Here is a 15364-nt window from a genome sequence, read left to right on the forward strand (position 1 = left end):
ATCACTCTCCCTTCTCTACGATATTTTCTTCTTCTTCTTCTTCTCTTCTTTCTTCTCTTGCTCGAGGGCGAGCAATATTTTAAGTTTGGTGTGGTAAAAGCATAAGCTTTTTTTGTTTTTCCATTACCAATGGCACCTAAGGCCGGAGTATCCTCTAGAAAAGGAAAAGGGAAGACAAAAGCTTCCACCTCTGAGTCATGGGAGATGGAAAGATTCATCTCCAAGAGCCATCAAGACCACTTCTATGATGTTGTGGCAAAGAAGAAGGTGATCCCTGAGGTCCCTTTCAAGCTCAAGAAAAATGAGTATCCGGAGATCCGACATGAAGTCCGAAGAAGAGGTTGGGAAGTCTTAACCAACCCCATACAACAAGTCGGAATCTTAATGGTTCAAGAGTTCTATGCCAATGCATGGATCACTAGGAACCATGATCAAGGTATGAACCCGAGTCCAAAGAATTATCTCACAATGGTTCGGGGGAAATACTTGGATTTCAGTCCAGAAAATGTAAGGTTGGCATTCCACTTGCCCATGATGCAAGGTGATAAACGCCCCTACACTAGAAGGGTCAACTTTGATCAAAGGTTGGACCAAGTCCTTATGGACATTTGTGTGGAAGGAGCTCAATGGAAGAGAGACTCCAAAGGCAAGCCAGTCCAACTAAGAAGACTGGACCTCAAGCCTATAGCTAGAGGATGGTTGGAGTTCATTCAACGCTCCATCATTTCTACTAGCAACCGATTTGAAGTTACTGTGGATCGGGCCATCATGATTCATGGCATCATGATTGGAGAGGAAGTAGAAGTTCATGAGGTCATCTCCAATGAAATCTACAAAATAGCCGACAAGCCTTCACCTATGGCACGGCTAGCTTTTCCTCACCTTATTTGCCATCTATGTTACTCAGCTGGAGTTATCATAGAAGGAGACATCTCCATTGAAGAGGACAAGCCCATCACCAAGAAGAGGATGGAGCAAGCAAGAGAAGCCCCTCACGGTTCTCAAGAGGTGCATGAGGAAGCTCATCATCAAGAAATCCCTGAAATGCCTCAAGGGATGCACTTTCCTCCAAATAACTATTGGGAACAACTCAATACTTCCTTAGAAGGGTTGAGCCACAATATTGAACAACTAAGGGTGGAACATCATGAGCACTCCATCATTCTCCAAGAAATAAGAGAAGATCAAAGAGCAATGAGGGAGGAGCAACAAAGGCAAGGAAGGGACATAGAAGAGCTAAAGAACATCATTGGTCCTTCAAGAAGAAGACGCCACTAAAGGTGGATTCATTCCTTGTTCTTTACTTCTTTCTGTTTTCGGTTTTTAATGTTATGTTTATCTATATTTTGTGTCTTTATTTCATGATCATTAGTATGTAACCATGCCTTAAAGCTATGAATAAAATCCATTAATCCTTCACTTCTCTTAAATGAAAAATGTTTTAATTCAAAAGAACAAGAAGTACATAAATTTCGAAAATAGCTCTTGAATTTAGTTTAATTATATTGATGTGGTGACAATACTTTTTATTTTCTGAATGAATGCTTGAATAGTGCATATGTCTTTTGATCTTGTTGTTTATGAATGTTAAAACTGTTGGCTCTTGAAAGAATGATGAACAAAGAGAAATGTTATTGATGATCTGAAAAATCATGAAATTGATTCTTGAAGCAAGAAAAAGCAGTAAATGAAAAAAAAAGAGAGAAGGAGCAATAGAAAAAGCCACGAGCCCTTAAAACCAAAAGGCAAGGGTAAAAAGGATCCAAGGCTTTGAGCATCAATGGATAGGAGGGCCCAAGGAAGTTAAATCCAGGCTTAAGCGGCTAAATCAAGCTGTCCCTAACCATATGCTTGTGTCATGAAGGTCCAAGTGAAAAGCTTGAGACTGAGTGGTTAAAGTCATGATCCAAAGCAAAAGAGTATGCTTAAGAGCTCTGGACACCACTAACTGGGGACTCTAGCAAAGCTGAGTCACAATCTGAAAAGGTTCACCCAGTCATGTGTCTGTGGCATTTATGTATCCGGTGGTAATACTGGAAAACAAAATGCTTAGGGCCACGGCCAAGACTCATAAGTAGCTGTGTTCAAGAATCAACATACTTAACTAGGAAAATCAATAGCACTATCCGAAATTCTAAGTTCCTAGAGAAGCCAATCATTCTAAACTTCAAAGGAAAAAGTGAGATGCCAAAACTGTTCAGAAGCAAAAAGCTACAAGTCCCGCTCATCTAATTATAATTAATATTCAGTGATATTTTGGAATTTATAGTATATTCTCTTCCTTTTATCCTAATTGATTTTCAGTTGCTTGGGGACAAGCAACAATTTAAGTTTGGTGTTGTGATGAGCGGATAATTTATACGCTTTTTGGCATTGTTTTTAGGTAGTTTTTAGTAAGTTCAAGCTACTTTTAGGGATGTTTTCATTAGTTTTTATGTTAAATTCACATTTCTGGACTTTACTATGAGTTTGTGTGTTTTTCTGTGATTTCAGGTAAATTCTGGCTGAAATTGAGGGATTTGAGCAAAACTCTGAAAAAGGCTGACAAAAGGACTGCTGATGCTGTTGGAATCTGACCTTCCTGCACTCAAAATGGATTTTCTGGAGCTACAGAACTCCAATTGGCGCGATCTCAATGGCGTTGGAAAGTAGACATCCAGGGCTTTCCAGCAATATATAATAGTCCATACTTTATTCGGAAATTGACGACGTAACTTGGCGTTGAACGCCAAGTTCATGCTGCTGTCTGGAGTTAAACGCCAGAAAAACGTCATGATCCGGAGTTGAACGCCCAAAACACGTCATAACTCGGAGTTCAACTCCAAGAGAAGCCTCAGCTCGTGGATTGATCAAGCTCAGCCCAAGCATACACCAAGTGGGCCCCAGAAGTGGATTTATGCATCAATTACTTACTCATGTAAACCCTAGAAGCTAGTTTATTATAAATAGAACATTTAACTATTGTATTGAAAGTCTTGGATCATTCGGTCTTGTGACCACATGGGGGCTAGCTTCTCGGCCATGCCTGAACCTTTTACTTGTGTATTTTCAACGGTGGAGTTTCTGCACACCATAGATTAAGGGTGTGGAGCTTTGCTGTACCTCAAGTATTAATGCAATTCTATTTTCTTTTATTCAAATCTCTCTTATTCTTATTCCAAGATATTCATTCGTACCCAAGAACATGATGAATGAAATGATTATGTGACGCTCATTATCATTCTCACTTATGAACGCGCGTGATTGACAACCACTTCCGTTCTACATGCAACCGAGCTTGAATGTGTATCTCTTAGATAGATGGCGGCATTTATGAGGATCCAGAAAGTCTCACCTTGTCTGTGGTATTCCGAGTAGGATCCTGGGAGTCCGGAAAGTCTAACCTTGTCTGTGGTATTCTGAGTAGGATTCCGGTAATGAATGACTGTGACGTGCTTCAGACTTGCAAGTGCTGGGCGTGATGACAAACGCAAAAGAATCAAGGGATTCTATTCTAGTAGGCGCGGGAACCAACCAGTGATTAGCCGTGCTGTGACAGAGCGCGTGAGCGTAGTTTTCACTGCGAGGATGGGATGTAGCCTTCGGCCAGGTGACGCCTCCAGACGATTAGCCATGCGAGTGACAGCCGCAGAGGACCGTTTTCCCGAGAGGATTGAAAGTAGCCATCGTCGAACGGTGAACCCCTATACACAGCTTGCCATGGAAAGGAATAAGAAGGATTGAGTTGAAGCAGTAGGAGAGCAGGCGTCTTTGAGCCATACAGTATCTCCATTCGCTTATCTGAAATTCCCACCAATGAATCTGCATAAGTATTCTATCCCTTTTATTATTTCTATTTTATTATTTCTATTTTCGAAACCATAAACAAATTTAATCTGCCTAACTGAGATTTACGAGGTGACCATAGCTTGCTTCATACCAACAATCTCTGTGGGATTGATCCTTACTCACGTAAGGTTTATTACTTGGACGACCCAGTACACTTGCTGGTTAGTTGAACGGAGTTGTGAAAACAACCGATGCCATAATAATAATTTCATACAAATACAAAGAACATGGATCACAATTTCGTCCACCAGTGACGCGAACGCGTCGTATGAAATTTTGGTTCCCAAGCCATGCGAACAGAAAGTCGCGCGGGCGCTCAGCTGGCTTCGCGCGAATCGCACAAAACCCAGGTCACGCGATCGCGTGCCTGACGCTAACGCGTCATTATGGAAATTTTATGACCCACGCGTACGCGTGCTACACGCGTCCGCGTCGCTTGCGCCGCCCAATTTTCTTACTCTCTCTCCCAATCCTAATTCTCTCTTATTCTTTTATCCTTTTATTTTTCTCTCCTCATAATATTTGTCTCTTCTATTTTCAGTTCTTATTTGCTTGAGGACAAGCAAACCTTTAAGTTTGGTGTTGTTGGACGATGCGCTTATTGGTTTTCTGGCACAAAATGTAGGCGAATCATCTTAATTGAGGAGCACAACCTGAAGAATAAAGCGACCGCTATGATAACTAAGGTGGTTGAGTTCCTTTTATTTTTTTTCCTCCCCCTCTTCTTCTATGTTATGTTCCAGTTTTCTGCTATTTTGCTTTGTTTGTTGCATGATCTTTTATTAGTTAGAATCTTAGGACTAGTTTAGTTTTCTTCTTTTTTTATGCTGAAAAGATGTTTCATGTACCACTCACTGAACTTGAATCCAAAAAGAAAAAAAAAGAAGTGATGTATTTCATGAGAAATTGAGTTAATTTTAAGATTAGTCTTATTTACTTAAATGTGGTGGTATTTTCTGTAATTTTTGAATGCATGATATGAACAGTGCATATTTGAATTTGAATCAAGAGATGTTGATGTATAAGGAACAGAAATTTAGAGAATTATTATGACTTCTCTGAAATAAACAAAAATTTAATCCTTGAAGCAAAAGAAACAGCAAAAGAAAAAAAATAAATAATAATAAAATCAAGGTCCAAGGCTCTGAGCATCAATGACTAGGGAGGTCAGACATGATTAAAAGCTCAAAGAGTTGTTTCCCTAGTCACATGCTTGTGGTGTGATTGTGTCAAGTAATCCTTGAGACAGAACACTTAGAGTCGAGACCAAGTACGTTTAACAGAGTATGCCAAAGGCTTTGAGCACCACTGTCTGGGAGTAACTAAAAGAAAAATCAGAACTCAAAGAAAGTTCCCCAGTTAAGTGCTTGTGGTGTTTGTGTCAGGTAATCCTTGAGACAAAACATTTAAAGTCACGGCTAGGCTCAAAGTGCAAAGCACCAAAGAAAATAAATTAAAGTAAATTTTGCTGTGTTCAAGGATTAAACTGAAATATAAAAAGAGAATTCATAATATTATCCGGATTCTAATTCCAGATGACAGTGACATCCTTCTGATTTAAAGGAGAGTGAGATGCCAAACCTATTCAGGATTACAGTTATAAACCCCACTATAAAAAGAGACACGAGCTTAATCGAACTCTCATTCTCATGCAAATTCACATCCTAAACTTATATTAGTTTTGGTTGCTTGAGGACAAGCAACAGTTTAAGTTTGGTGTTGTGATGCGTGAGCGTCTTTCCTATCTTTTTCTAGTGAATTTGCATCTAATTTGTTGAGTTTAATAAAGAATTAATTATATTTTAGCCACTATGGATGCTATTTTGAGTTTTGTATAATTTTATTTATTTTAGGTAGCATTCGGAGGGATTTGATAAAGTTTCTGCAGAAAAGAAGAAAAAACCAAAGAGATAACCAGCGAAGACCGACGCGGACGCGTAGCTCACGCGACCGCGCGGAATGAAGAAATCGCAATGACGCGATCGCGTTCCTGACGCGAACGCGTGGACTGCAATATGCACAAATGACGCGAATGCGTGGATGACGCGGACGCGTCACATGCGCGATCTGCAAAAAGGGGAGACTTCTCTTCTATGAGGTACATTACATTAGAGGGATTCCATTAGGAAATTCTATACAAATTTACATTCTACATTCCATGAGCAACTAAACCTCCATTGTTAAGGTTAGGAGCTCTGTCTATTTGTATGGATTGATTTTATTACTTTTCTATTTTAATTTATGTTTTGGATTTATATTTAAGAATTGTTTTCGTTTTTTATCTTATGAATTTGGGTGGAACGAAAGTATGACCCTCTTTCTATTTGGGTTCTTGTATAACTTGGAAAAGCTCTATACTTAAACAACAGCTTGAAAACATATTCTCCTAAATTCTAATTATCTGGATTTAACGGGATACTTGACATATAATCCTTTTATTCTTTGGGTAATTAGAATTTTTGTGGCATGCAAACTGGAATTTGATCATGTACCCTTTAATTGGAATTAATTGACCAAGGAATTGACAGTTAATGAATTTAAGAGGAGACTAGGAAGGTCTAAGGAATTAGGGTCTAGTCACATATAGTTTGTCATAAATTAAATCCTACATAATTAAAATAGTTAGTAAGAAAAGTTAATCCGAAAAAATAGATAACTCTAAAGCCTTAATTGTTTATCCATATTTTATTCCCAATTTATTTAATTGTCTATACTTTTGATATTCTGAATTCGAACTTAAACCTTTTGAACATTTCAAAACCAATTTCTGCTTGCCTAACTAAGCTTATCACTCAATAACTGTTGCTTAATCCATCAATTCTCGTGGGATCGACCCTTACTCACATAAGGTATTACTTGGTACGACCCGGTACACTTGCCGGTTAGTAAGTGTGGGTTATAAAATCCACATAAGTTTTTTACGTTAATAGATTATTTAGACACACTCCTAAAGTATCAAGCTTTTAATGTTTCTTTTTTTTTTTTTGGTTAGGAAACTTTTAATCTTTTTTGGTAGCAACTTGTTTTCTTGGGTATACCACTTTGAACATTCATGACTCATATAACTATTAGTGGCAGGGATAACTTCATATTTTAGTCAGCCCAAAAAATCTAGTCTATATATATAAAATAAAAGAACAGCATCCTCTCAAGCCCATTGGCTGAAAACGAAAGTACGTGCCATTAAGTATTAACCAAAAAAAAAAAAAAAGCATTAACCATTCTTCGTTATATTTTTAATCATCTAACACAAGAAATATTAAAACCTGAATCCATCTAATTCTAACAGCCTTTTGATATAGATTCCACCATTGGCTAAATCTGTTCTCTTACACGCGTTTAAGTGACAGCTCGTCCACATCAGATTCAGACCTCTGGATGTCTCTCACTATCCACACCATAGAACTTCCCCTCAATACCAGACTGTGTTTTTAATCAACAAAAATACCAATTTATTTTCTAATATGATTGGGAGACTGCACATAAGAAATGGGTTAAAAAAATGAAAATATCAAAACATGGGAATAGATCATGCTCTTTTTTAGTGTCTTTATCTATATTTGTTGAACACTAGAATGAGTTACCTAGGAATTCTGAATCTTAGGAATCTACAACTCTGATTTGGTGCTATTCCCATTAGGCTACTTTCTGAATAGCTTGATTAATAAAGTATCAACTTGTGTAGGCCTCTTAACGATTCGAGAATGGCGTGGGATTAAAGATGGGGAGCAAGATTTTTTCAAGAAAACAAAAAAGTGAATAGAAATAAGACAAGGACAAAATACGCAGAAGATGAACTGAACGTGGGATTAGAAATCATATGAATTGTGTGGTAAAGTGTGGCAGATATAGTTAGAATGATAATCAACTTTTGGAAAAAAATCCAACGGATCAAGACAAATAGATACACAAAATAGACAACCTAAAAATGATATGATAATAAGCTTTTCTATATAATGGGATTGTTAATTATTCGTTGAATTTTGTGGAGTCATTTAATGATTTATATGAATCATTAATATTTTTTTTCCGGAGTTGGGGCTGTTGAAATCTTGAACACAGCCCTTCTTCATTTATGCCTTCAAACAGGTTTCCTGTTGCGAGCAAACCACTCTAACTTTGTCTTAGATAGAGCTATGATAACAGTAAAATTCACCCACTGAACTTCTATATTTTAGCTGCTTCATAAGTATAGCTACTAACAGTAAGAACACACTTGGATGACAAAATGAATAATTTACATTCGACATAAAGTATAACAAAGTGACAACACTCAGTCAAAGATAACATATTTGATATAAGAATTATGGAACTTGTTGGAAAAGATAGGGATGAGTTCTAATTCGAAGACCAAGGCAACCGAGCCCTGATTAGAAGGACTTGATTTTGAAAAAAAAAAAAAAAAACACAGCAGCATATACTTGCCGTGTGATATTGAATAATTATATTAATTAATTTTTATTTTAATTAAATAAAAAAATAGGACTACAGTTTATTTATCTATTTATAATATACAAAAATTGATATCAATTAATTTTTTTCATAACGAGTTTAAAGTTATTTTTTTCTTACTAATAATGCCATATCAGCAATTTTAATAATTTAATAAAAGATAGGAATCAACTAATTGTCCTTTAATAAAAGATTTTTTAAAAATTAAAAGAATCTCTTATCTATTATTATTATTTAATTGAAACATAAAATACTAATTAAATATAATAAACATATATTAAAAATGTTATAATAATAATTATAGAAAATATCAGTTACAAATATTTATATTTTACAACTTATACATATTAAGACTCTTATTGCTATACTATTTGATCTATTTAAATATGGTAAGACTCTTATTATTCTTCCTTTCTTAATATTTCATATCAATTGTCAAAAATTCCTCTAAATTTAAATTTAGTACATTTTTTTATTAGACACATTTAAATATATCATAATTATATAATTAATTTATAATTTTATATTATATATTTGATGTTTTTCATTGTTATTCATTCATTCATTTTTCTTTAATTGTTTTACAAACCAAAAAACACTATATGACAAATAAAGGTTAAGATGTAACTTTGTATATCTCTAATACAAAAAATATATGTCTTTTTTAAAAATAAATGAATTCAAATTCTTAAAAAAAGCAATAAACAAAATTTCAATTGGTATTACATTTTAGTTGAATAATTATATGAAAATAATATACAAATTGTCAAGTAAATTTTTTGTAAAATATTTTTAATATAATTAAAATACTTTAAATTTAACATTAACTTACATCTTATCTAATCAATATCTAAATAATATAACATTTATTAGAATACACTATATAATATAAATAATTTATCCTTCCAATTCTATTAGAAAAAGAGAGACATTTTTAATTCTTGCTTAACATTTATAACAAAAAAACTGATGCGAAATTATATTTTATAACAAGTGAATTATAAATTAAAAATTAATAGAAGTATTTTGCGAAAATATGCTCTAATAAATTATTTAATTTTTACTTACTATTTATAACACAAATTTAACATGGAATTGATTTTTTTTAATGAGAAGTGAATAGTACATAAAATTTAATTGAATTTTTTTTATTGGAGATGCCTCTAACAAACCAAAAAAGAGTTATAGGCTGTAGGCCTCTAATAAACCAAAAAATAGTTCTGGCCTGGCGTGCCAAGTGAAAGTGTTGAAGCAGGGTTTCTTTGTAGAAGGCTAGCAACTCCAATCGCAACACATCCATAGAAACAAATGGAAACACTCAAGCTTCAATGTGTCAACATGGACACACCAGCTTATCATTAGACCTGGGCATAATAAGAACCCCATTATGGGTTCAGTAATTACTCAGTACATTAGCCACTCAATACTTCCTCTAAACTTCATTATCATACAACAAATTCCTAGAATAAAAATAAAACCAAGAATCGCCAGGTCAAAATGTTGAGTATAGTAGATTCTCACATAGCAAAATCCTTCTAAGTTCTCATCGTTTATGACTAAGACCAACATAATCTTTCGGTCCATATGGTTCAAACAACTCCGCAAAAAGACCCTTTTTTCTTTTGTGGTTACACCCAATGTCTTTACACAATTGATCATTATACCAAATGCCACAATTTGCAATGCACGATTTCCAATAATATTCACCAGCATGTAGTTTCATATTGTCATCCCACACCTTGACATCCTTTTCCATTTCAGTTATGGTTGGAAGCTCAATGTTTCCATCCAGAAAATGTGCTAGCCACTGGCACCTCATTTCAGAGGAATATAGATTTGATAGGCTCTCAGCATATCCTATTATTGCCAATTGAGGAATTCGAGGGTGAATTATCTGCCTGAAAGTAACACATCAGAGAATTATTTATATAATCTATCATTGTTAGTTCATCATACGGTTAGTGACAGTTATTGTCAGTGTGAGTTTCTGTACGGGCAAATCAATTATGAGTCTATTTTTGGAGTTAGTTGTAGGTATTAACTCTGTGTATATAAACTAGTTTTAGCCTTTTTAATAAAAGAGAACCACTTCATTTTTTCATGATTCAATTCTCTAATTTCTAAATCCTTAATAATTTTTAAAATCATGTGTGTTTGTTCATAAAATACTGATTTAGTAATACAAAAAATGTTCATATTTCACTTTATACACATTCAACTGACAAGAAAATTAATCAAAATTATTTTGTTAAAAAGAAAATCTACTATATTGATGAGAAAACAAATTATTTGAAATACAATGAATAAATAAATAACTGAAATAACTTTTTTCTTTTGGAAGAAGCAACTAAAACAATTTACAAATTCTAAATAAACATATTAAAGCCTTTTCCAAAAATAAAAGGCCCATTTTACAATGGAGCTAATAGTTACCTGTAGAGGGGAAGAGATGAAGACTTTGACCCAATGATGTATTTTTGGAACACATGTGATTTGAATATGCTTTGGAGTTTTTCATCACCTTTGTAACCTGTAGCAAGAATTACTATATCAATTTCTAGTGGCTTGGCTTCTCCATGAATGAGTAAACCTTCTTTGCAAAATCCAAAGCTTTGTGATTTCTTTATGAGAATGGATCCTTCTTTTAATTTGTCATAAAAGTTCTCAGCAAGCACCCCAATACGACACGAAGAGATTCCTTGAAGAATGCTGTAACTCGGCACCAATCCATACTTCTTCATTGGAAGCCTCCATCTCAGATATGATTCGGCCACTTTCGCCACTCCCCACCTCTAAAAAACTTAATAAATTAACTGGAACCATCAACATAATAATTGTTTTTCTTCTCTTCGTAGGCATAGTTTTGTCAGGTATTGATTTGACAATCAAAATTAAAACGCTCAAAATTCAGCTCTAAAAAAATATAAATATTATGTGTATTTGCCACAGCTTTCAAGAGAATGTTACCAATGGTGAAAGCAGAGTTGCCACAAGGCTAAGTAGGAAAGACTCTCCAGGCTTGTGAACTAAAAGCTCAGCAAAACGATTTGCATAAAAATATTCGATATCAATTCCCAAAATGTTGAGTTCTGGGAAAAACCAGTGAGCAGATCTTTGGATCATTGTGCAAGGATACTTGACTCCTAATTGATGACATGAAAGAGACATCAGAGACAAGATTTGTAATTTGTAGTGCCTAAAGATATAATTTCATCCAAATCTATGTTAGATGTATATCAAAAATCGGTCATTAAATCAGTCACTTATATAAAGTATATATTAAAATACAAAATATATATTAAAAATAAAATAAACAATCATGAATTCATATACAAACATATAATGACTGATTTAATAACTAATTTTTTATGTACGCATAGCATTTTTGTTCTGGATATGTTTAGTCTAGGAATAAAAATAGGGTGAAAACATCTATAAAAGAGTTTTATTGGTATACTTACACCAGGATATCATTCATAAAAAATTTCACCTTATTATTATTACTTGAACTAAACATGACAGAAAAGTGAAGTTTTTCACTTTTAGATGTGGTGAGAAAATATGAACAACAAAACAAACATATTCTAACCATTTGCATGTGCACATTCAGTTGCAATATCAATAGCAGATTTCTGTGAACCAATTACTGCAACTCTCTTATCTTTAATCAACTCAGCAGCAATCTTATTGTCTAAAGCAGAGTAGTCCATTGAATGCAAAACCTTGCCTTTGAAAACTTCTGGGCCTTGTCCAGGAGGGAATAGGGGAATGTTAGGTACACCACTATATTTCCCAATGCAGAGAATAACAAACTCAGCCTCATACACCTGCTCAATTAAATCTTTAGCTTTTATGTATTGTATATTACAAGAATGAAGAATCCATTGCGCATAATGTAGGCGTATACTCTGCTACAAAACTTTTTTTATTCAAGAATTTAATTTCAGTCGAACTTGCAAATCATTAGACAAATACAGAAAACAATGTATACTTCCACAAACTAAACGTGGTATTAGATTTCACCTGCATAGACACATATATTATTATATTATGAAGTTCAGTTACACTCTATTTCTTGATAATTAATAAAATTCACGTCAATTCTTCTTTATTTCTTACATTACATATTGACTTTCTTTTTAACCTAAAATCATAACTATCGTTCTATTCAAAGTCCAAATTAAAACAATTATATTCGAATATTTTAAAATTTCATAAAGGCGTGACTCTCTCCAGACTGATTATTCTAAACTTATAATTTTAATCCAAAATTACAAGTTAAATAAGAGAAATATCTGCTACTAGAACCATTCATATTATTAGTTAAATTAATCTTTCCTAAAGTTTTGACAATAGTACACTCAATTTTTTTGTAATTTTAAAATATAATTCTAAACCCCACCTCCTTGAATATAACACTAACTTCACTTAAAAAGGGGGGGGGGGGGGGGGGGGGTTAGGAAAGCTTTGTGTCAATTAGACAAAAAGAGACCTTAGGATGAATTTCACCAAACACTTGAAGCGAATATAGTGCTATTTGCACTTACTTGGAATAAAATGAAAAATGCAGAACTGTTAGCACGGTGCTGAATCAGTGTGCTTCATGAACAAAATATTTATATCAAAGTTAGGGTTCCTAAGATAAAAAATCTGACCAAACTCTACAAATTATATACGCATACCTTTCTGGAGAAGTTCTTGGTATGTTGCACTGTAATATGCCATGTTCCTTTAGAGGAAAAGGGCTTACCATTGCCACCCCATAATTCCCATGTCTCCATTTCTTCACTGGACTCTCCTACATACTCTACATCTATGACCTTTGAATTGAACCTGATGTATGAAAAGAGAGAAAAATGTTGAGCAAAAGAATTAAGATAATGTAACACTTGCTGGCTACTTGGGTTCTCTTCTTTCACAGAAGAATGCCATGGAAAATCAGAGAATTGATAGGTTAATTTTTTGTTTTGGAGCTTTGTGGATTCTATAGTTTGCCTCCATAGGCCTCCAACCCCTTCCTCAGCTTCAAAGACAACTGGATTAAACCCTTTTTCAAGAGTGTATTTGCAGGCAAGAAGGCCACTCGTTCCTGCTCCAATAATTGCCACTCTTCTTTCCATATTCAACTATGGAAAATTTAGCTATTTTTCTGTATATTTATGTTCTGAAAAAGATCTTGCCAGTATTTGGGTTCTGTATATTTATGTTCTGAAAATGCGTTAGGCCTAAGTATCTTGTAACAGTTATTTTATCTTTGGATTTATAGATTATAGATTTTATCCCCCATATCAAACACGGTCAAAGAAGTAATTAAAAGGTATGATCCACCGACAGTTACACAAATATGGGATACAAGTATACAACACAATACGATACGGATTTGACAGGTAAATTTTAAAATTTTATAAGACACGTAGATATATATATATATATATATATATAAAATATAAAGTATTTTTTAGATAAATCGTAATTATATTTTAATATTTTATTAATATTAAAATATAAATTAATTTTTAATTATTTTTAATGTTTTATTTGAATTATATTAAATATTTAAAATATTTTTTTGTTTTAATAAATAATAATATATATTATATCTAAATTTATTTCAAAAATATATTTAAAGAATAAAACTGAACATACTAATACGTAATGGTATTTAACAATATCAAAACATGTTTAGAGAATAATTTTTTATTTTTTATTAAGACACAGTTATATATAATAAACACGTATGTCAATAAATATCGTGTTTAAAATTTGTTCGATACGCATATACAATAATTCAACAAAGTATATGTGTTTCATATAGATTAAAAGTTAAATCAAATATAATAAAATAATAACAGCGAAGTCAATCATATACTGCGAGTCTGCTAATGGAATCAGGAAAGGAAAACATTCATACCGAAAAATGAATTAAAATTTATAAGAGACGTGGTTATTATGTCAACAAAAAACTAAACAAGTAGCGGCGTAAGCAAATTAAAGTAATAATAATAATAAAGTTGGGTTTCAACGATAAATGCTTTGAAGATTAATTGACATCCTATCTTTTAATTTTGTTTTGGATCATGGCACACTAATTTCTTTAATAATGACAATTCAATGAATAAGTATAAAAAAATTAACTTTTTATTGAATAATTTTAGAAGATTAGTAGAATTTATATTTTTGGCTAATAATTAGTCAATAATATTTAAAAATGTTAACTAAAAATTTATTGTTAGACTGTTAGTAAAAATATTAGACTAATAACTAAAAGTAATAATTAATAAAAAATAAAATGATTGGTCTTTAAATTTTTATTATTATTTAAGTTATTAGTTAATTTTTTATTGTAAAATTATTTTTCTCATAATTATATTTTAATGAATACGGATTTAGAATTAGGTTTTGAAATTTAAAATTTAAAATTTATAACAAAAATGAATTTTTAAAAATGACTAAAATTGTTAAGTTGGATTTCTAATTAAAATATATATGATGTGGAGAAATAAATAAACGAAAAAATATATATTAATGACATTTAGAAATGAGTGTACTAAAAAAGAGCTTAGGTACTTAAAACGAAAAATTTTACAATTAAGTGAATTATCAAATCAAATATAACCAAGTTGTTATAGCTGTTTTCACATTAAGCGCTACTTACTATGCGCACAGTCTTTTTTTTTCTAATCTTTCTCTTTTATTATCGTTATCGTTGTCCCTACCATCACCACCTCTTTCTCGTCTTCCTCTTCTTCTTGTCTTTTTTCTTTTCCCTCATTTTTTACTTCATTATCATCATCGTCATCACCACCACCTTTTCCTCTTCCTCTTCTTCTTCCTCTTTTTCGTCTACTTCATCTTTTTTTCATTTAATTTATTCTTTTCCTTCTTTTTATCATGTTCGTTCATTATCATCACCATCATTATGATCATCATCATCTTCTTCTTCTTCTACTTAGTTAAATATCACACAATTAGTTTAACAATAAAAAAGTATAATATATTTTTATGTCACGGTTAAGAAATTTTTGTGTCAAAATAAAAAATTTTCTATGTCGCAATTAAAAAATTTTAGTGCTATTTTTCTAAT

The 15364-nt window shown here is 32.8% G+C and overlaps 1 protein-coding gene across 2 annotated transcripts; it reads right to left on the reverse strand.

Annotated features, from left to right (window-relative positions):
• Positions 1-9423: 9423 nt before the first annotated feature.
• Positions 9424-13499, reverse strand: LOC130967475 (probable flavin-containing monooxygenase 1). 2 transcript variants are annotated; one of them, XM_057892340.1, is made up of 5 exons: positions 12963-13499; positions 11870-12107; positions 11248-11423; positions 10714-11072; positions 9424-10178 (listed from the first exon to the last, which is right to left on the reverse strand). In XM_057892340.1, the coding sequence occupies exons 1-5, from the start codon at positions 13398-13400 to the stop codon at positions 9824-9826; spliced, it is 1566 nt and encodes a 521-aa protein (XP_057748323.1). In that variant the 5' UTR covers positions 13401-13499; the 3' UTR covers positions 9424-9823. The 2 variants fall into 2 exon arrangements, with proteins under 2 accessions (XP_057748323.1, XP_057748324.1); XM_057892341.1 differs by having other exon boundaries at positions 11870-12025; positions 12963-13235.
• Between the last annotated feature and the right edge of the window lie 1865 nt (positions 13500-15364).

This window comes from Arachis stenosperma, chromosome 3 (assembly GCF_014773155.1).
Source record: "Arachis stenosperma cultivar V10309 chromosome 3, arast.V10309.gnm1.PFL2, whole genome shotgun sequence".
Classification (NCBI taxonomy): domain Eukaryota; kingdom Viridiplantae; phylum Streptophyta; class Magnoliopsida; order Fabales; family Fabaceae; genus Arachis; species Arachis stenosperma.

Bases quoted from the DNA above. Each gene is read 5' to 3' on its own strand.
- LOC130967475 (XM_057892340.1), bottom strand. From the start codon at position 13,400: ATGGAAAGAAGAGTGGCAATTATTGGAGCAGGAACGAGTGGCCTTCTT. The intron at 12,108-12,962 runs GTATGCGTATAT...TTAATTGAGCAG, and splicing joins CCAAGAACTTCTCCAGAAAG to GTGTATGAGGCTGAGTTTGT. The intron at 10,179-10,713 runs GTAACTATTAGC...TGTTACTTTCAG, and splicing joins TCATCTCTTCCCCTCTACAG to GCAGATAATTCACCCTCGAA.